General features: G+C 34.1%; 1 protein-coding gene across 3 annotated transcripts in view; it reads right to left on the bottom strand.

Moving 5' to 3' along the window:
* Nucleotides 1-20,200, bottom strand: part of LOC120331979 (atlastin-2-like) — a 40,940-nt gene extending 20,740 nt beyond the window's left edge. Inside the window, exons 1-15 of one of the 3 annotated variants that reach the window (XM_039399177.2) lie at nt 20,035-20,200; nt 18,633-18,832; nt 18,142-18,279; nt 17,595-17,750; nt 16,939-16,998; nt 16,229-16,454; nt 15,374-15,558; nt 14,801-14,872; nt 14,340-14,537; nt 12,963-13,034; nt 11,659-11,913; nt 10,733-10,816; nt 10,033-10,221; nt 9,690-9,761; nt 8,395-9,456 (exon numbers count right to left, since the gene is read on the bottom strand). In XM_039399177.2, coding sequence (XP_039255111.1) covers nt 8,980-9,456; nt 9,690-9,761; nt 10,033-10,221; nt 10,733-10,816; nt 11,659-11,913; nt 12,963-13,034; nt 14,340-14,537; nt 14,801-14,872; nt 15,374-15,558; nt 16,229-16,454; nt 16,939-16,998; nt 17,595-17,750; nt 18,142-18,279; nt 18,633-18,832; nt 20,035-20,044 — 2,394 coding nt within the window. In that variant the 5' untranslated portion in view covers nt 20,045-20,200 and the 3' untranslated portion in view covers nt 8,395-8,979. Of the gene's footprint in view, nt 1-8,394; nt 9,457-9,689; nt 9,762-10,025; nt 10,222-10,732; nt 10,817-11,658; nt 11,914-12,962; nt 13,035-14,339; nt 14,538-14,800; nt 14,873-15,373; nt 15,559-16,228; nt 16,455-16,938; nt 16,999-17,594; nt 17,751-18,141; nt 18,280-18,632; nt 18,833-20,034 lie in introns of those variants that run through there. The other 2 variants (XR_005568045.2, XM_039399178.2) reach the window with 2 other exon arrangements.
* Between the last annotated feature and the right edge of the window lie 620 nt (nt 20,201-20,820).

The raw sequence follows: 20,820 nt of genomic DNA, 5'->3' as shown, positions 1-20,820 counted from the left end.
CACTAATTTTTTTTTAAATAGTAGGAATGACTTGACCCGCCGATACTGACGTTTTTTTTATACTTGAACATGCAGGTGAGGCTCGCAGATGGTATTTATTTTTTCTGTAAAAATGAGGAGTAAACGGAATTCCAGGCCTCAACGAAACATTCCCGTCGAATAGGGAGTTCGGGGAAAAGCGATTTTAAAAACTTTTATGCTATATTAATCATTCACCTAATACTGAGAACCCAAGTTGGAATTTACATCAAGCGAATACACGAAGCTGTGTAAATATAATTTTATAAAACGTTACAATTTGAGCTATAAGTTAGCATGAGGCAATTAATTCAAAATTTTACGTTGGCTAGTGCCACTACCATACCGCTCTTTTAATTGATAATAAATGAATTTTACTTGATAGTAAATATGACTATATGCGATTTCAGTATTGTCTTGCGGTCTGGCTCGTCTTGCTAAGCGTTTGGAATGCGCTCGCCGCCTCAACTCCGATAACCCTTCGTGGGTTCTTTGGTTCGAATCCCATGCGGGGATAATTAAGTGCGAGAGGATTGCTGGACTAGCCTCCGTAGGTTGGTTCACGTAATCGCTGATCGGTCCTCCACCATCAAATTCATGCATCTGGAAAACGAATAACAGTCTAACTGATCCCGTTACCCGACAAGGATTGGGAACTGGACGAGAGGCCGTGGTTCGCTATGATTAAGCCGACCTCTAAGCTTTCCATTTTCTTCAGATAAATGTGTAAATCCAGCATAAAGTTTTTTCATGTTGAACAAAAAAAAAAATTTCACATTTTATCGCAGTCACTACCAAAACAATTAGAATGATTACGTTAGCAACAATAAATTTGCCATGGTAACCGAATTAAATTTTTGTCAGGCAGCAAATGAATTCTCATGCTGCAAGCTCATGATCTCACAAGCAATGCATATTGTCATTTATCACATCCCAATATTTTTTCTTACAACGTGCACAATAATTCGTTAGCCAAACACTTATTATCTTCTTTCTTTTTTCTATGAAGAAGGGATAGAAATATGAAACTAATACCGTTTGAATCTACCCACTAGGACCAAGGGTTAACTCATGACCATTTCTTTCTATATGAGAGATTTTTCTCTATACTAAAATAGGTGTATAATAAACTGGCGACAAAGATATGGAACAATGAGGCTGCATCACATTGTGTCAATAGAAAAGAAAATTGTAACTGAGTAAAAAGTGTCGTGATGAAAATAGAAATGTCAATATGAAAAAATGTATTCTCAAATACAGTACCAAGGAATGTAATCTGTAGCGTATGAGTACAAACGAATTACACCGGTTAAGAGAATGAGAGCGATCGCCGAAATTGTGCGCATCTTGGTTAGTTTTTGCAGCTCAAAAATACTGAACAAAGTAGCATTTAGTGATTTTATTCGACATTTTACGTAAACTATGCTCACTCTGTATGTAAATTTGATCTAATCAGAAAGTATTAATGGGGTAAGAACACCATAAAAACACCATGACACTATAATTCCAGATCAATTCAACCGCAATGTGATAGCCAGTTCATTCACGGGAGTGTTCGGCCTATTGGACTACTAGGGTTATTATCATTCCATATTTTGAATCTTACAGTCAGCATAAGGGATTCGTTTCCCGCACTACATTATGGCCAACGAGCAAAAAAGACTGATTTAATTTCAACTAAAGCCGGTTAGCAACTAGATAATTTTGTAAAACCGCCTTGAGGCCTAGGCATTAATATGGACAACAGATTTGGGGAGAAATGGTCGTTTGTTCAGCTATTGAGTTGATACAGGCTTTCTTCCCGGGTTAATGTAAAAATTTGATCCGTTCAATGCACCTTGAACTTGAATATTATTGCTTAAAATGAATACATTATAAATACTAAAAACAAAATAACGAGTGAACTAAAATGATCCAAGGAGGAAGATACACAATTTTAACTTAACGGCAAATATACGTAGCTATTGTTCAGCTAAATCAGTTGTTTAAGTTTACGCATATTACGCAATAGGATCTTGTATTCGATTATAGTTGAGTTGGTATATATAAATCGAGCACAGAAATGATCAGGCATGACTTAGCAAACTTTAAGCTTATCAGATTAAATTCTATTGATTAGCTAGAATCGCCGGCCATTATATATATAATCAAGCAAACACATAAGTAGGGGTCCTTAGCCCTGTCATGATATAAATTTATAAATGAGTTTTTGATAATTTACCAACAAATGTCTGGTGACTGTCATCGGAATTGTTTAATAATTTACTACAATACTAAGAAATTTTTAAAGAAGCAGAACGTTTTCAATCAACATTTTTCAACATCACCAATATTCTATTATTGATATTAATGTGTTTTGCAAATCATCTCCACTATTTATTACTTCTAGAAGTATTCATGTTGTGCAAAAAAGGCTAGCTAAGGTAACTAGGGCTCGTCAGTTATTACCACGAAGTAGTGAAACATTTTCTCGATCACTTTTAAGCTTCATTAATCATTCACATATTACCTGGAACCCGGGTATTCATCTAATATATGCTAAGAACCCAGGTTGGTTGGAATTTCTATCACGCAAACAAATGACGCTGTGTGGATAAGTAGGCTAAAAAACGGTACAACTCAAGCTTTTAATCAACAAATTTGACTAAGTTATCAGACATAGGCTGGTAACCGGACGAAAGAGCGGCGGGCGATATAGGGTTCCCTCTCCCTTGGGACAAATATATAAATCATATTCTATTCAGCATCAAATTGTCACGCAAAAATCTTTTTTTTTCATCGCAAAACATTCAGTGTGATTACTAGTAACAATGGATAACCGACCTAAATTTTCGCTAGGCATCAAATGGATACCGAGTAATGTTTTTCATTGCCACCATTCGGATTTTAATCTACAAGGCTCTGAGAATTCTCAAAATAAATAGCAAGCTCATGGTCTGACAAACAATGCATGTCATCATTTATCACATATCAATATTTTCTCCAACAACATGCACATAATTCGTTGGTAAAAAGGCCAAACACCTTGGCTTTTTATTATAGAGTGTTCGGTAGAGAGTTTGCAGTAGCAAAATATGGGATGATATTTAATTACTTAAACGGATTGATTTTGTCTTTTTTCTGTGACGCACGGATGTTGATTCATGACCATTTCTTCCGAAGCAGGAAGCACAAACAACAATTGAGGCATCGGCTCGACAGACCAACTTCTTTGCGATACCAAATTCGGATGATTCGTTGTCGTTGGCAGTCAAGGAGGCGACATTTGCTTATCACACTGCTATTCATGGCCAAAGTTTTGACTGCACCTCTAAATTATTTTTTTTGCCTTAGAACTGATTGTTAATTGCATTGCTGCTCTCCTCTGAACATAATGATGATTTACTTCAAACTAGTTTTGTATCAGTGACCATCGTTGCATTAACATAAAAGGTTTAAAGCTTGTTCCAGTTCAATTGTCGTTCGTTATTATTTACCTGATGTTGGTGTGAAGAAAAACTATTAGAATTCCAATCTCTACCCGCGGAAACCGCCGCAACTCTTTTTTCTGAATACTTGCTCTCTGTTTTCGATCAAAATCATTTAATTAAAAGGAAAAGTTGTTAAATTCTGTGCGGATAACTGCAACACCAACTTTGGAGGCGTAAGAATACAAGGAACAAATACTGTTTTTTCAAACTAAAAGAAAACCTGAAATAAAATATAACCGGTAGGCTTGCACGTAATTTACAGATTTACGGAATTACGGAATTATTTCGAGTTACGGAAGGGTAGTTACGAATTACGTAAAGTTGTAATTATTGGTCGAGCGCTTTCGCGATTGAAACGAGCTCTCTTCAAAGCAGTCAATTCGGTCGATTGTAAAAAGTGAAAGTTTAAAAAGTAGAAGAAGTTAGAGCTTCGGTATTTGCAGTCGTTTTTCTCACTTTTCTCTCTCTTGCCAATACGTCACCGTGATAATTAATGTCGCGCTTATCAAACAGCAATATGACGACGGAAGAGAAATTGCGTAATGAACCAACGCAACTTCGTCTTTTCGGCATGGTAAAGCGATTGGGACGGCAGAGAAACAACAATATGACGGGATTCCCCGCGATCCGGTAAAAATCCTTTGCGGACCGTTTACGGTCCGCGGACCGGCGGTTGGGAACCACTGTTTTAGAATACTTAAATCGAATCCAGAATCCTATTCTATTTTTATAGTTACCCGTATTTAAATAGTGGGATTTCTCCACCACAATGCATGATTAAAATTTAAAAAAAAAGCTAAATTTTAGCCTAAATATTTAATGTATAACTATCTTTGTGCAGTATTTAATTGAAAATGTCCTGATCATTGGATTATATTTAACCAAGGCAACGAGATTTAAGAATTTCGACGATCGTTTTTTTGTTCTCGACAGTTCAATATTCTCAATTTAACTACTATCAAATATCAAGTATGGGCCAGTGTGTTTATTCTGTGCGAGAACCATTTTCAATTACAAAACCTTGATGTTCTGTTACCGGTTTTATCGTTTTATATCAGTCCGGACTTGTCCTTGCTAAATATATTTTCCACAAGGCCTCGCAATATTTCGGCCAAATATGATTAACTGTCTTTACCAAATGCGGCAACTTATTTTGATTCTTGAATACCACCGACACTCGACCAAATTTGTGTCAATCTTGGCCGATAGGATCGTCGACTTGAGTTAGAAAAATAAGTTAATTTTTTCGTGAGTGCAAAATAAATGTCACAATACGCATTTTTTTGCGATATAACTTTGTATTTTCGGAAAAGCCATGTCATATAGGCCTAAGTACGGTATTTAAATTATGCGCAAATGATTAATATTTGATCTAAATTTGTCGCAAATAATGTTACAACATTTAGGCCGCGAAATGATTTAATGTAAAATGAAGCATGGTAATCGGAATAACGTCAATAAGTCGGCATCAATAATTATTATAAAATGCTGACTAGATAGTAAAGTCGAATAATGTTAAAAACGGTGCAATAAGAAGTCTTCGTCGCGAGGCAAGCGCAAGTATAATCAAACGAGAGAATGCGCTCGTCGTGGCATTGATAAATTGGAAACCCGACATTTTTTTTAATACGATTTTAAAAGTCAACTATCGTTTCATAAATATCCGTATACCAGTGTCGGTAATGATAAAATTGATCGCATAAAATTGGGACGGTTAATTTGCGAAGGTGATAAAGAAAATCAAAGCTAGCACATAAGATAAAAATCAGAATAAAATTAATTTGAATTCACTCTTGTCTTAACATCTGTCGCCGGCGTGTAGTACTGTAGGAATATGAAAACCCAAACTCGATGTCCCGATCAAAAAAGGGAGTGGATTCAATTGATTGTTATGATAGGTTGAAAAGTGTGAAAAAATATCGCAATTACGGGGTCATTACGTAATCGATTTGGCCGTAATTACGGAATTGATTTTTGTCAATTACGTGCAAGCCTAATAACCGGTATACGATGTGAAGCTCATGTAGTTTATAACTGCATTCAACATGCCGTAGATACTTTGCCTGTTAGTCTAGGAAGTGTTGTTGTCAAAATGTATAAATATTTTTAACTTTACATTGTCCGAGTAACAGAGCTGAAATCATTCCGCGACTTTGTTAATATTGAATATCAACGGCTATTACAGCATGGCAACACTCGGTTTCTCTATTTATTACCTGCTCTGCAAAGGATTACGGAAATGTTTGAACGCTTAAAAAGTTATTTCAATTTTCAAGAAGGATGTCCTACTCTTATACAAAAATGTTTCGACGATCCAGCGTACGTACTTTACCTGAAATTTGTCCTTGGCCAGCTCACCTGCTTCAACAAAATCATTCTAATGTTGAAAAAAGATAATACTAATGCCGTAGATGTTGCAAATATTTTGTCAGAGGTGAAGCTAAATTTGCAGGAAAAAAGGGAAAGTGTGTTTATTCCGTCGCAATCACTCGTACTTTTGAAATCCTTGAAGCGCTCTTACGAAATCGATGTAACAGTATTTAAAAAGAATGTTTGTGAATTTTATTAGGAATGCCTATATCGTTTATAGAGCTGTATGATGAAGCTTTCAATGCTGTCAGGCCCCACATAGAAAAAAATTTGAAGGGTGAAATAAACTAGACAGAAGTGTTTGAGTCTGCATAATTGATATATAAATGGTATGTTCGGTAGTCAGGTGTTGAATAGCGATGTTACTCTTCGACGAATACGTGCTGATAAAGAAGAGATATATATATATCTGAGCATAGTTCAAATGCAATTTGGCTTACTTTGCCTGTTGAAGCTATGTGGACAGAAATGTTTAACGTTTTTCTCTAACAGGAATATCAGCATTTCGAATTTGCAGAAACTTAGTGAATTTGTATTTTGTTTGCCGGGAACATCGGCATCTGGTAAACGGATTTTATTTATTGTTAAAAAATTTTGGTCTGGAAGCAGGGGCAGAATGCCAGAAGAAAATACAAAAGCACTCGTAACCTGCGAAATTAATGGTGATGACTCTTGTTGTCAGTTTTATGACAAAATCAAAACAAGAATTTCGGAGAAGGGTTCTATCTGCGGACAAATAATTTTACTGTAAATAAATATTACAAACTAGTCATTTGTGTTTTTACTAATTTGGGACAAGTGGAGATTTACATCTGTATCTCTGTATCTACCCGCAATGGCATGGTAGACTTTTTAATATTACCAAGGCTGGCAATCGACTGAATGTTTGACAAATCGCACTGTCCTAGTCTTTTGTTTCAGATTTATGGTAAAAGCCTTTTCCTAACCCTAAATGGATAATTAATAATTGTTTTCTTTTGTGCGGTGGCGGGTTGTTTTTTGGAAGGGGCTTTCATCCAAGATAAATATAAGCAAAGTGTCTCCTAGAGCGGAGCTCCAATATATAAAAGCTAAATAAACACATAAGTAGGTGTCTTTGGCATCGCCATGCGATCAATTTATAAATGAGTTTTGATAATTTCTCAACAATGTGATTGTCATCGGAATTGTTTAATAATTTACTACAATACAGAGAAACTTTATTAAAAGCCTTACCGCGACCGACTACATTAGCAGAACGTTTTCAATCAACATTTTTTCAACGTCTTCACCAACATTCTATTCTTGGTCCTAATGTGTTTTACTACATTTTGGAGTATTCATGTTGTGTAAAGAAGGTTATCTGTCTTGCACTATTTAAACACTAGGCCAAGGCAACTAAGGCTCGTCAGTAATTACCACCAAACAGTGAAACATTTTCTCGGTCACGTTTAGGCTTCATTAATCATTCATCTGATACCCGGAACCCAGGTCTTCACCTAGTACTATTAATCCAGGTTGGTTGGGATTTCTATCAAGCGAATATACGACGCTCTCTCATGGATAATTAGGCCATACAAAACGATACAACTCAAACTTAATGCACACATCGGACCAAGTTACCCTACATGGACTGGACGAGGGGGCGGGTTTGGCCATGTATGATCAAGCTGATTTATAGGGTTCCCTCTCCCCTGGAATAAATATATAAATCCTATCCTGTTCAGCATTAAGCAAAAATTCTTATGGAATGACAGTATTTGTGCATAACCTTAAATGGCTTCATTTGTATATTGAGTTGGCTGTTATGTATAAGTGTTGGCGGTATATGCATGTTCTTGGCAGCCTATGTATGACACGTTTCCAACCCTATTGGTCCATGTCGGGTATTAGATTAGTCAGCCAGATAGAAGCGAATTACGCCGGGTTAGAGAAGAAACTGCGATTGCCGAAAATTATGCGCATTTTGGTTAGTTTTTTCAGCTCAATAATAGTGAATAGAGTAGCATTTAGAGATTTTATTTGACAATTTTACGTAAAGACTGTGCACTCTGTATGTAAATTTGATCTTACTCTGCTTGGGTTCGCAGATTCGAATCCCCTGCGGGGATGGTTATGAGCGAGAGGATTGCTGGACTCCTCGCAGTCGTAGGGTGGTTCACGTAACCGCTGGTCGGTTGCGGCTTCCTCCACCATCAAGTCCATGCTTCCGAAAACAAATAACTAACTAATCCTACACCCGACATGGAATAGTAATAGAAGAGGCCGTGGTTCACCATATGATTAAGTCGTTTTATCGATTTTCCTTTCCCTCGGGATAAATATGTAAATCCTATCCTATCTACTTAGAAAGTACGAATGGGCTAAGAACACCATAGAAACGCTACATGATTCCAGATTAATTAAATGGCAATTTCATTAACAGTTTACTTACGGGTTTTTCAGCTTTTTGTACTACTAGGATTATTATCATTTTCCAATTTTTATTCCCACTGTCAGCTTAAGAAATTCGATTCCGACACTACAATATGGTCATTATTACATGCTACGACGAGCAAAAAACTGATTTAAATTTAATTAAAGTTAGTTAGCAACTGGATAGTGCTGTAAAACTAACGCCGTGGATGGATAACATATTTAGAGAGAAAGCGTCGTTTGTCCAGCTATGTATATATCTAGTTGATATATACAGACTTTCCTCTACTTCGAATTAATTTAAAAATCTTATTTATTTAATAAACCTTGAACTTGAACATTAATGCTTAAAATGAATTCATTTTAAAATATTAAACACAAAATAACGAGTGAACTAAAATGACCTAAGGAAGAAGATACACAATTTTAACAGTGTAAGTATAGGTAATTTGGGTTCAGCAAAATTAGTTGCTCAAGTTTACGCATATTACGCAATAGGAAACTTACATTCGATTATAGTTGTTTTGGTATATGTCAATCAAGCACAGAGATGATCAGGTATGATTTAACAATTTTATGCTTATCAGGTTAATTTTTTTTTTTTTGGTTATCTAGGATCACTGGTTTGCTTGTTTAATATTAGATTCTACAAAAACTCATTTTATTCACTCATTTTATAATCTAGTCTTGATAAAATCTGCCAGTCCATGTGTCATATTGAATTTATCTATTGCTCTATCGACCGCTTTTCTTTGTCATAATATTTATACACACAATAAGCAGTGAGAGCACCTACAGCAACAACAGAAGCTCCTATTGCCAGTGAAGGTACCGATATTGTCAGTCCTCCCATTGATGTCGAAAGTTTAGCTGTGGCAGGAAAAGCCTTTTTCACTGTGTTCATGACTGCACGAAGCTTTTTTATGATCGGCAATGAGGCAACAACAATTTCCAGTGCCATAACGATTTTTTCCTCAATCATGCTCTTGTCTAATTTGGGTTTCTGTTGGGCATGCTTTTGGTTTCTTTTTTTGAACTCCTTAAACTCTTTGCCTATTTCTTCTTGGCACTTACTCAGCACATCGGTCTGAGCTCCACTATCTATTCCTTGTAATTCTTCTTTAAAGTTTCCTTCCAGCTTTTGTATTGTTTTTTCGTGTATATTCTGGAGATCTTGGGGGTCACAATAACCCTCGTGAATTATCTGTGAAAAATGATTCCAGGATCAAAGTGAATATATATATATACAGATAAATGCCTGTCATTGGGAACGACTTGATAGAATATTGCCAAAACTGAACGTAAATGCAATATTGTTAACAGGGACAGAAAAAATGTGATTTTTTACTGACAGCAGATAAGCAATAGAATAAAATTTGCAGAGACAAAATAACTATGGCTATTTATAATAACAGCTCTAAATCATGAGGCACTTACCCCATCCATTGTTTCACAATATTGTGCTTTCATTTTTGTTTTTGATTCCTGTATTACATTTTCAAAAACATTCTAATAAAACAAGAAATCGAAGTAAACATTAATTAGTTAATACTGACAAATTTGTTTTTGATAAAGATTGAATAAACTGGGTAAGAATAACATGAAGGTAAGGTAATTTTTTTCATCTTAGTTATCTACTGAATAAACTGAAAATTATTGGTCCTATACATAAGCCTAACTGTCAACTAGATGGGAATTAGCAGTATATATCATTCGACTTTATTTTGGTACTTTCTCCTAATATAGATTTGTCATAATAAATTTCATATGCACCATGGACCTTGTTCCTTGCGTTCAAATTTAAGCAATCTTGATATTCTTCATCCAGTAACTTCAAAAATTTATCTCTGTAAGTTTCAATATTTGCCCCATGTCTGGGCCACCTATCTTCAAACAACTCATAATATGATTTTTTCATCTCATTTAGTTGTTTCTTTAAATCATCTTCGGCAACATACAGGGCAGAGAACTAAAAAATGACAGCGAATTCTTCAGATTTTATGACGTGAAATTGATGTAATTGCGATACATTTACCTGAACCCAACCTCGGTCGTTCATTATTATTATTTATAACTTAGAATTTTAAGAGAGAAAAAAACAAGCCAGGGAAAGTAGCGACATATGTAAAATTGAACTAAGGCATGACGCCATGATAAAAATTAATATATTCAAATAATAGAGTATCCGTATTTTTATAAGGTGTGATAATAAAGCTTAACCATACGATGAAACAAGATTTCTTAATCATCAGGCCAGATATAGAAATAGTTAATGTACCAGTTAATTAGTGGTCACATTCACTTTGGTCAGTATAGCAATATTTTTGCACATATCCATCCCTCAACTTAACTCAAAAACGACCACAATGTGATCAGAATGGCACTGATCAAGTAATTACAATGACTTATAACAATAAACAACAATTTTCGACTTGATAAAACTTTTCAGTCATAATTTGTACAAAATATTCAATACAAACTTTTTCAAATTCCTCTTTGTATTCGAGAGATAATTGATAAAACAAAAGACAAGCTTCATATTGTCTAACAAGATCCTGTTGTTCCTGTCCAGAAAATAAAATTGTGAATAAGAAGTAATAATTTTATTTTTCACTAATACAAGCTAATCTGAATACCTCTGATTTCTATTCCCCTCTTACTCGTTGTTCAATCAAAGACATGCTAAGACAGTAAAGTAGAAGATAACAAATTGTTTGGTTTCTTTGAACCATTTTATAAAGACAGTAAGTATAGATTTATGACAGTGCAGCACATAGCAACGGAATCAATTTGTTTATAGGATTCATAGTAATTGACAGTTCGTCAATTTTCCCATGTCCGCTTTTCCAGCTGTACAACAAAGCTACTTTTTTCATACAAGTTTGCACGAAGCAGAATTTTTCGGAAGAAAGATTTTTCTATATTTATCTTGTGGAGAAGGCAATTGACAGCCTAATAATAATGTGAACCGCAAGTCTATGTCGGGTGTAGGAATAGTTGGTTGACTGTTATGCATCGACTTGGACGACAAAGCTATAACCAACCAACGGAAATGAGAACCACGCTATGGCGGCAGGGAGTCCAGGTACTCGTGCAATTAATTCCTGAATAAGCTCGCATGATAGTTATCTATCACGGGATTTAAAACTGTTAACACGCATGGGGTAAGCAGAGGTGTGGTGACAGGCGGTCGTTCGTAATGCTCAGGGCAAGTCAATAGATCAGCCGTCAAGCCCGATGTTAAGACAAAGCAAGATTATCTGAAAAGTGAGAAGTTCGGACAGAGATGTGAGTGAGATGTGTGAGTGATTGAAGCAATGAATAGGTAACTGCAATGAAAAAGAATAAAATGGGATGAAGAAAATTTTTGAAAAGAAAACTTTCTCATAGTTTCACCAATACTCACTTCTGTTAAAACATCTTCTGGTTGACGATTGGATGGAACTTGACTTCCCAAAGCCATAATAAGACCTAAATCATCATTCAGTTGTTCAAACTTCTTTTTAGAGTGTTCAATGTCCTCTATCAGTAGCAATTCATGTTCTTTAGTATAGGATGCACATTTTGCAGTCTCACACCTGTAAGCCTCCAACAAAGCTATTTGATTCTTTTTGTGATGCTTTTTAAAAACATCAGGCTCATTATAACCAGTACCAAGGTCCTAGGAGAAAGATTAAAAGATTAACTGTACATGTCCGTACCAACATGTGCAAACAAGATTAATTACTTGGTAAACATTTGCCAGCACTTTTCTCAACTCTCAACAAAATCCATACCATAACAATAAATGAGAAAGATTACCTTTAAGTTATATCTATGCAACATATAAAACAGTGTAACCAGGGGCGCAGTCAAAAAAAAAATGGGGGTTAAAAATCGGAAATTCCCATGCAACGGCTTCTGAAACGGTCACGTCAAATACATGTTTGTAAAGAGAGCCAACTTTTTCAGCGTGAAATGACTCATTCTGTCGCGTAAAATCAATCCACGCCCACTACGATAATTTAAAATGTCTATTTTCATTTAATTGTTCAACGCAACTCTAGGTTGCGTAAACCTACGATGAAATAAAAGTATTACTGATCCGAAATACCACGCCAATTTTCGGACATAATCATGTGAGATAAACTGCCCGATTATATCTAATTTCCATACACATTTCTGCTATCTTGCGAATTCGTTAGAGAAATCCAAAGATGTGCAATAAAATCCCAGAAAGTAAAATTTAATTCAGTACAATATAAACACGTATGAGGTATATTAGTATTTCAAAAATACATATTCATCACTTTTAAATCCCCACAGAATAGCTTTTGAAACAGTCATCAAAAGGAATATACTTTGAATCATTTATTTATACCGTCATAATCCAAGAAAAAGTCGCGTAAAGCTCGGTTAAGAGCTTAAAAATTCACAATGTGTACCCTTTTCAATCAGTGGGTTGTCCTAAAACAAACATTATGATGTTTCTGTTTTAATCTTAGTATTTTATGTTGCCGCTTTTCAATCTAGAAACTTTGGGGTGCGGATTCACCCATTTGTTTATCCTTAGCACGTCGTCTTCGATAATTATATAAGCACTTGTTTTCCTCACTGGAGTCACAGTTCCGTGCAATAAAACAAAATAAAAATGGGAAACGTCCTCGTGTCATAAAACATTTGTACAGTTTTCTTGGAAATAGGTTCCTATTTGATTATTATATTGCTCACCTTTTTCATGTTTTCCCGATATCTAGTCCAAATTTCATGACGCTTTTGTGATGAAAAATTTTGTGCTTTGATCTGGACGATAAATTATAATGAATAGTATTACAATTTGTCTGCTTACAATCTATACAAAACATATTTTCTGTTGCCATATGAATGACAAAAATCTAGTTACTAGTTAAATAGAATCAAGGTTTCTAAATTGATGACTTTTATTCATAGGATATAGCGAACTTTGCTTTATCTTAATGCATCAACGAGTTTTTTGTTCCATCAAAATGTAAATACTGATAAAATTCACATTCATATTTTGAATGCTATTTCCTATATATTCAATTAATTCCAGAAAATAAAGCATGTCATCAAACATTGTGCTTCATATTCTGGCATATATGATATGGGTATGACCACATATTGGAAAATCGAAAGTAGTCAAAGTAACCAGTTTAGGTAATATCTTATAATGTCAAAGTGCAACAATATATATATACCATGTTTCTCCATGCATAATACGCACCCCTGGATAAATACGAGTGTGTATTTTAGCATATCTGTGGGAGAATATTTCAATATACATGCATAATACGCATATGAAGTTTCCTTCCGTTCCTTTCTTCGTTGTGTTTTTATTTTGAGAATGCCTTTTGTTAGCCATATATCCTAATTAATATGTTGTTTGATGTATTTACCATGTAACGACTGCCAATTATGATGTGATGTTATTTGACATTAAAGTATCATGCTGTTATTTGTCTCATCTCTTTAAAAGCTGATATGGTCTGACATTGAGCGTGTTTTTAGACGCCGCACTTCAAAGAGAGGCCACCGGCCAGTCACTAATTCCAGTAACATATAGTGATTCATGACCCTAAAGTATTGCTGATTCGGCGGAACAGAAAAAAAAGGCAGCTGGCAGCTGTTTTTATCTGACCTGGAATTAATGAACTGATTAAATCTCTTTCTATTTTTATTAACATTAAATTTTGTTGGATTGGGTACGCTTCTACCGAAACAAGCATGATCTGATACTAACAGACTTTGCTAAATGGAATTAAAACACTTAAGATTAATATATGTAAAATTTATTACCCAGTTTAGCATTAAATAAGGAATAATATTTTTTGCGATGTTTTCTATGTCAATGCATAAAACGCACCCTTTTATTTCGAACTTGAAAATTTGGCCTTGGAAGTGCGTATTATACACGGAGAAATGTGGTATATATATGGAGCATATGGATGATGGTTAAAAAAACTTGAAACTATAGATCAAATGAATTCCGTCAAAAGTTGAATTATCTTAACTAATAAAGAGCTGTAACAGCTTATTGCAAAACTGGAAAATAAAATTAATAAAAACGCATATATGATTTATTCAAACCTTTCTCAGATCATCCCAGTTCGCATATATATGAAACCGGTCCTGACATTCCGATATTAACATTTCTTGATAAGGAATTCTTAGATCTTCTCCACCAAATCTACTTTGATCTCCAAAATGTTGTTTTGCCGCATATAGAGATTTTTCATAAAACTCATAAAGATTTCTTTCCAACTTTTTAGCATGCTTGGATTCTTCCTTAAATTACAATTAACAACACTAATATCTAACGACTTTTCCTTATACCAATAGACAGAATCTAACAAATATGTTCATGTATCTGGATCAATCACCTGGTTGGCTATCCTGTATTTGAAATTTACTAGTGACATCTTGTGCACTTAATAGTTGAGTAAAACTAACATTAATATGTTTGTTTATTCAATGTAATGAATGTAAAGTTATAAGTTTTATTCATAAATTTGAGTGAAGAGAGAATATAGGATTTTAGTAAATCTTACTTCCTTGTATGTTTCTTCAAATTTGCACAAGGCTTCTGTCATAGCAATTCTATTCCTCATTTTAGCAAAGGCCTGTGAAAACACAAATATTCAATTTTTTGAAGATTTGAAATACAAATGCAGCATTTTTCCTTGTGAGGATTTAGGTAGACCTTAATGATTAATCAACATTTTGATGGTACAACGCAAAAATAATATTTTTCACTTATCATGCAATAAAAATTTCATATAATCAAATTGTATTATACAAAATAGCTTATAGACTCCAGTTGAGATAATGTGGCAAAATTATGGATACATTGTTAATTGTTATGAGTATTTCTACTTCAATACTGTAAATAAGGTTTATATTACCATTTCAAGGTTAACTTGGGGAAGCAATTGAAATAGAACAAATCAAGAGAAAATAATGAGGCAAATTAACGTTAAAGTTTTATACAAGTTTATCAAAATGAAACAAAATATCAAAGATTAATTCCATTACAATATTGAATTAAAGGATGCTAATAAGCAAAATATTTTTAAGAGTGTTTATAATGAGCTACTTTCCACATTCATAAACATAGAGCATACCAGAACCATGTTTCCAACAATAGGTAGCTTTCCATTGGTGAAAGTTTCATTACATGATTGCAGAAGAAACCAAAGTTCTTTCCCTGTTAGATATTTCTGATTGAAAGATTTCAACTTCAAGTTAGTTGATCCAAATAGTGTTTCAGCAAGCCCTTTCACATTCTCAAGAAAGTCTGCATTCATGTCTTGAACAAAAAATAGTTGTTTCAAAACACTGAATTGCTAACATGAATTGTATTATCAGAATGCAAACGAGATGAATAATCAGGTAGTTAAAATTTGGTATAGCTAGCGACATCAACAACATGTTGTCGAAATATTAGATTGACATGTAAAAATCAGGAGGAAAACTTTTTCTCATACAACTCGTAAGTTTTAATTTGTTTAAATTAAAAGTTTTAAATTCTTTGCAAGACAATTAGATAGACATTTGGTTGAAGTTCAAACTCTCAGAGTTTACAGCCAATTCATTAAAAAAAATACCACCTTTCTATTTATTACAGTTAAGTCAATTGAGTATGGGTGAATATAATGGCTGAAATGTTTCAAATCTTCAGAATTCCAGCTTCAATTGTCAGTTGTGAGGTCAATGCTCCAACCAATGGGGGATTGTAGTATAACTGTTAAGACGCAACTGAGCAATCTTTATGTGTAAACATTCAAGATAATTAGAGTGACTTGGGAAGAGGGACATGCAGATAATATTTAGAAGAAATGATTAAATGACATTAATTTAGTTCCACTTTGAAGCACCAATACCCTTCTGTTGAAACATTGTTTGATTTTAAAATATGGACTTATAAATATTAAATTAAAATTTAATAACAAACAATAGACGAATTATTCACTTACTACCTTTATTTTTGCCATCAAATTCTGGATTATAGACACATGGGCCAGGGAATGGCATCAAGAAGCATTTCAAGTCCTGGAATGTAGATTTCAAATTTTGCCTGACACTATTTAACTCAGTTTTGGAAACCTTTTGTTCTAATTTTTCTTTGAGATAGTCTTGTCCTCCTTTCTCTCCATAGGCTCTTTCATATGGATATTGCCAATCTCGAATCAAAAATAAGAGATTCTAAAATGAAATCGAAAAATTATGAATTGCAAATTAAAATTAAACATCAGTGTTTAAGCACCATGTCACTACTATACCAGGATAGAGTATAACCTAGTAGCTCTTTATATATCAATTGGCTTTCGTCAAAGCAAAATACAAGAGCATAGGATGAAATTGCAAATCGATGCTAATTCCGATTAAACCATTCATTACTACTAAAAGTCAAAGTCAAATTGAGTCAGAAAAGGGAAATTCTTCCATATATTCCATGATATATCAATCACCCGCTCTCTACAGTGAATTATAGTGTTAAAGTAGATGGATAATATTCAGTATGATTTTCTCAGTATAACTAAAGCATGTTTCATGTTAAAAATCAAGAGCTAGATGGAAACAAACTATCGCAAATATAATAATTAATAAGCAATAAGTTAGCTTCCTAACTTTTTATAAAAATAAATGAATCTCACAGCAACAACTGTCATTTAGTTGATAATCTCACCTGAAAAGGACATTCACTCCCTGGTTCAACAGATGCACTTTTAGCATATTCAGTGAAAAACTGAAATTTAGTAGAGCGTAATAAATATTAGTTTTTTGGGAATGCAAAAATTAGAATTTGAAAAAATTAATAAAAAAAAACAATTTTCTGCATAATACATTACAATTATTTATTGCAGTCGACTATTATTGTGACAGAGATAAAGTATATAAAAAAATATATATCCATGAATGCAAAATTATGCTACTTTAACTTTACCCAGATAGATTGTGTCATCTATATGTATCAATATTTGAGACAAGCCTTTTCGGATTTGGGTCAAGTTCAAGTTTAAATCTGAGGTAAACCTGAATAATGCATAAAGTCTGCTTGTATATAGTAATTTCAACCTTTGCAATCACTTGCCTTGTTTGAATCATGTGGTGAATAATTATGCACAGGTGTATTATTCTACCGTCAGAGTTCACACTTCCGGGATAGTAAAATGATCAATTTTTCCTATACCTTTACTGATAACCAAGCAGGAAATGCGGACCACCATATCATTAATAATTTTATCGCCTTTCCCCTACTCCAGATAAATAGGAATATCATATTTCTGACCACATTTTAGATCTTTATTTTCCGGGAATGTTTCAAATGGGAAATAAACAAACCTCTAATGATTCTAATTCTCGTTCATCAATTTGGGACTTGATATTCAGCATGAGATGTGATGTCATCAAAACTGTAAATGTAAATATTTTCATATTCTCTTCTTTTGACATGGTGTCATCAAAAAGACCCTGCGTGTCCAACAGCAATATCGAAATCTGAAAACAAAATAAAGTATTTATATTTGTGTTTTATGATTCATTTTGAGATATCTCCATTTACTAATCATTTTTGGATATAAAATCAAACATTTTCAACTCAAAGTAGGTAAACTAAACATAAAATAAAAATTAAATTTTCAAATTTGTAATACTTTGTGAAAAAAATTCATTTATATCTATTATATTATTATTGATTAATATGCAGATATTTCCTTCTATCGCACCAAAATCAATGTGCGCAAAATCAATAAATTAAAAGCAGATAACAGAAAAGATTACATTAAGGACAAAAATAAAAAGAATAATAAATCAAGGAAATATGATAGACTTTGAAAATCTGAATCTGTTGAATATTGGTGAGATAATGGACTCAAATACAGCATCTAACCTCTTCGCCATTTTTTTCTATGGTGAAAATTTCATTCCATATAACAATTCCTCTCGTGTGAGCTTTAGTACCTTTTCTCCATTCAATACCATCATCTGCACATTTGTCATCGTCTCCTATCCAGTCCGAATTCTTCCACTGAAAAATCGAAAAAGTAAAATAATATGACGAAGGAACATATTACTAACATCGCCTAATAATCGGCTGTCCTTCGAACATGCATGGATACACCACGTTCGTGGTCGACCGGTTGGGTATATATATATACTGTATATTATAATGAAATTTGGATGCTATAAGGCGTACATTTTTTTCGTAACAATTGATACATATTACGTCGGAATTTTAACGCCGGACATTATTATGCTGCAATACATTTTGCTTTCTCGATAACTTATTTTAATTTAATTGATTTTATTCAATTTAAAAACTGTACTATATATTCGAACGTAAGAACTTTAAACGCTATGATACTTGATTGAAAAACTTACTCCTTTATTTTTAAGATATCGCATCAAAATTGACATCAGAAAAGACTTTCCGGTTCTAAGTGCACCTGCGATACCAACGACTGCGAGTGGCTTGTCTTTGATCGCTGGTTGGCACAATACTTTAGACAAGGCATCCAGAGACAATGTTAATCCGCCATCATCTTCAGAGCCAAATTCTAATATGTTTACCAACTTCTGCGCTGCAATAGAATAATTGAGAGAAATGTTAAAACATGGATTGATAAGCCATACCATATTTATAAAGTTGCAATTTAAACTGGCAATACCGCGTCGTCGATTACATGCTGCGAATGGATTGCATCAAAGTGTAGTAGGGCATAGCTGGTTCGTGCTCGAAATAGCGTAATTTTAGACTCGGCGCCTTGTAGGTAAAAATAAATGTATTAACCTGAAGGCTAGTGTAACGGACATGCACAGATACGAAATAAATGATGCTTTTAATTAATATTAAAAATGTTAGATATTCGAATATGCTCATATTTGCGATGGCAATACTCATTACTGTTTTATTGTTAAAACTATTCCTTTCGATTTGACAAGCACATATTGTGAGCTCAAATTACGATAAGAAAAGCGTTGTGCTGGTATATACGATAGACCTGTTACTAAATGTCAATAGTTGTTCTGTTATAAAGTTGCATTATATCGATTAAATGCCTCGACAACAACAGTGAAATATATACCAACGATCCATACATGGACATATTTGATGTCTGGATCGAAGTGGCTTGATGAACACAAGTCATGCCACCCAATCTAAAATCAATATATGCTGACGTCATGCTTGGAAGTTTAATGCGCTGAACTCAAATCAAATATTTGGATAGCCGTCTGAAGAGTGGTGGTGCACAATCCAACCGATACTACAGTTTCGATTTGCGTTTGTCACTCTATCACGACTGTTAATTTTGCCTTAGCTTTCTTCCTCCGGGCAACGTTATAACAAGAATTCTTGAAGACGTTTAAATTTGTTCACTTCTGAAATAAAATTGTTAACTCATAGGGTATTCGAAAAACAGACTAAAGTCGATAGACAAATTGAAAAACACGAAATTCATACAATAAAATTGATATTGCCGAATGCTGGTACCAAAAATAGAGTCCGTACCGAAAAATAGAGAATTAATACTTTCTTACACTTTGTTAATGTATGTCTTACCTGTCTTTGTTGAGGTAATACTTTTTGGTGGAAACAGTAGACGACAACCAAACAGAGGCAAATATATTTAAACAAAAACTATTTACTTGTATTTGCGTCGGATGCCTTAGTCATGTCGATGGGAAGCGATAATTACCGTAATATCCAACCTATATTACACGCTTTAGTTGTGTTATAAATTAAAAATGATAAAAGAAATCACTATTAATAAAGCTTGCTTACCTTTTTCCATTAGGTAGATTTTTCAGTCCTCTTTTCCGTATGCCAGATATTTCATTAATGTTTCATTACCAATAAAATATATATACCAGGCTGACAAAGGCAAAGAGACGGTTCTGACGGCTTACTTGGCAACGTTCCCGTCTGACACACAAAAAGCGCGCGTACGTGCGGCGGCTACACTCTTGTGACAAAATTCAAGGCTCAGAGTTTTGTTTGGTGTTTCGTCCTAAATATATGCTTATCGATAATTGCTACGAGATGATAATAATAATGTTATCGTATATCATTCATACCATGATTGATAAAAATTAAATACTATGTGGTACACTGATTTGGATTTAATTCGAAATCTTTTGTAAAATCTTTTGTAGAAAGCCCCCGCCACTTTTCTTCTGAGCGGTGGTTGGGGTGTTTTTTGGGGGGCTTTCTACAAAACAACAAAGACAAATATAAAAATCCTGCACACGCTGCATGGCGATCTAGGCCAGTGGTCGGCAACCTTTTTTAAGTGACGGACCGGTAAAGCTTGACCAAACTTTTGGCGGGCCACCTTTATACGAACGAACTAGGCCTATCCAATAAATTATACGCATTAGGAAATATTTCCGCCTTCGAACAATCGCTACCGTAATTAAACTTCAAATTATGGCGCATTTGCATTGCTACCCTTCTATTGCTGTGTTGAAAGTCTGTCCCAATGAGATGTATAGGTGGCGTTTTATTATCCAACAATACATTGTTTTTATGTACTTAATATCAATGTGAAAGATGACGTTTTAGGGCATC

Source organism: Styela clava, chromosome 6 (assembly GCF_964204865.1).
Source record: "Styela clava chromosome 6, kaStyClav1.hap1.2, whole genome shotgun sequence".
NCBI lineage: Eukaryota > Metazoa > Chordata > Ascidiacea > Stolidobranchia > Styelidae > Styela > Styela clava.
The sequence above is the reverse complement of the archived record's forward strand: the minus strand, read 5'-3'. Positions and strand labels throughout refer to the sequence as shown.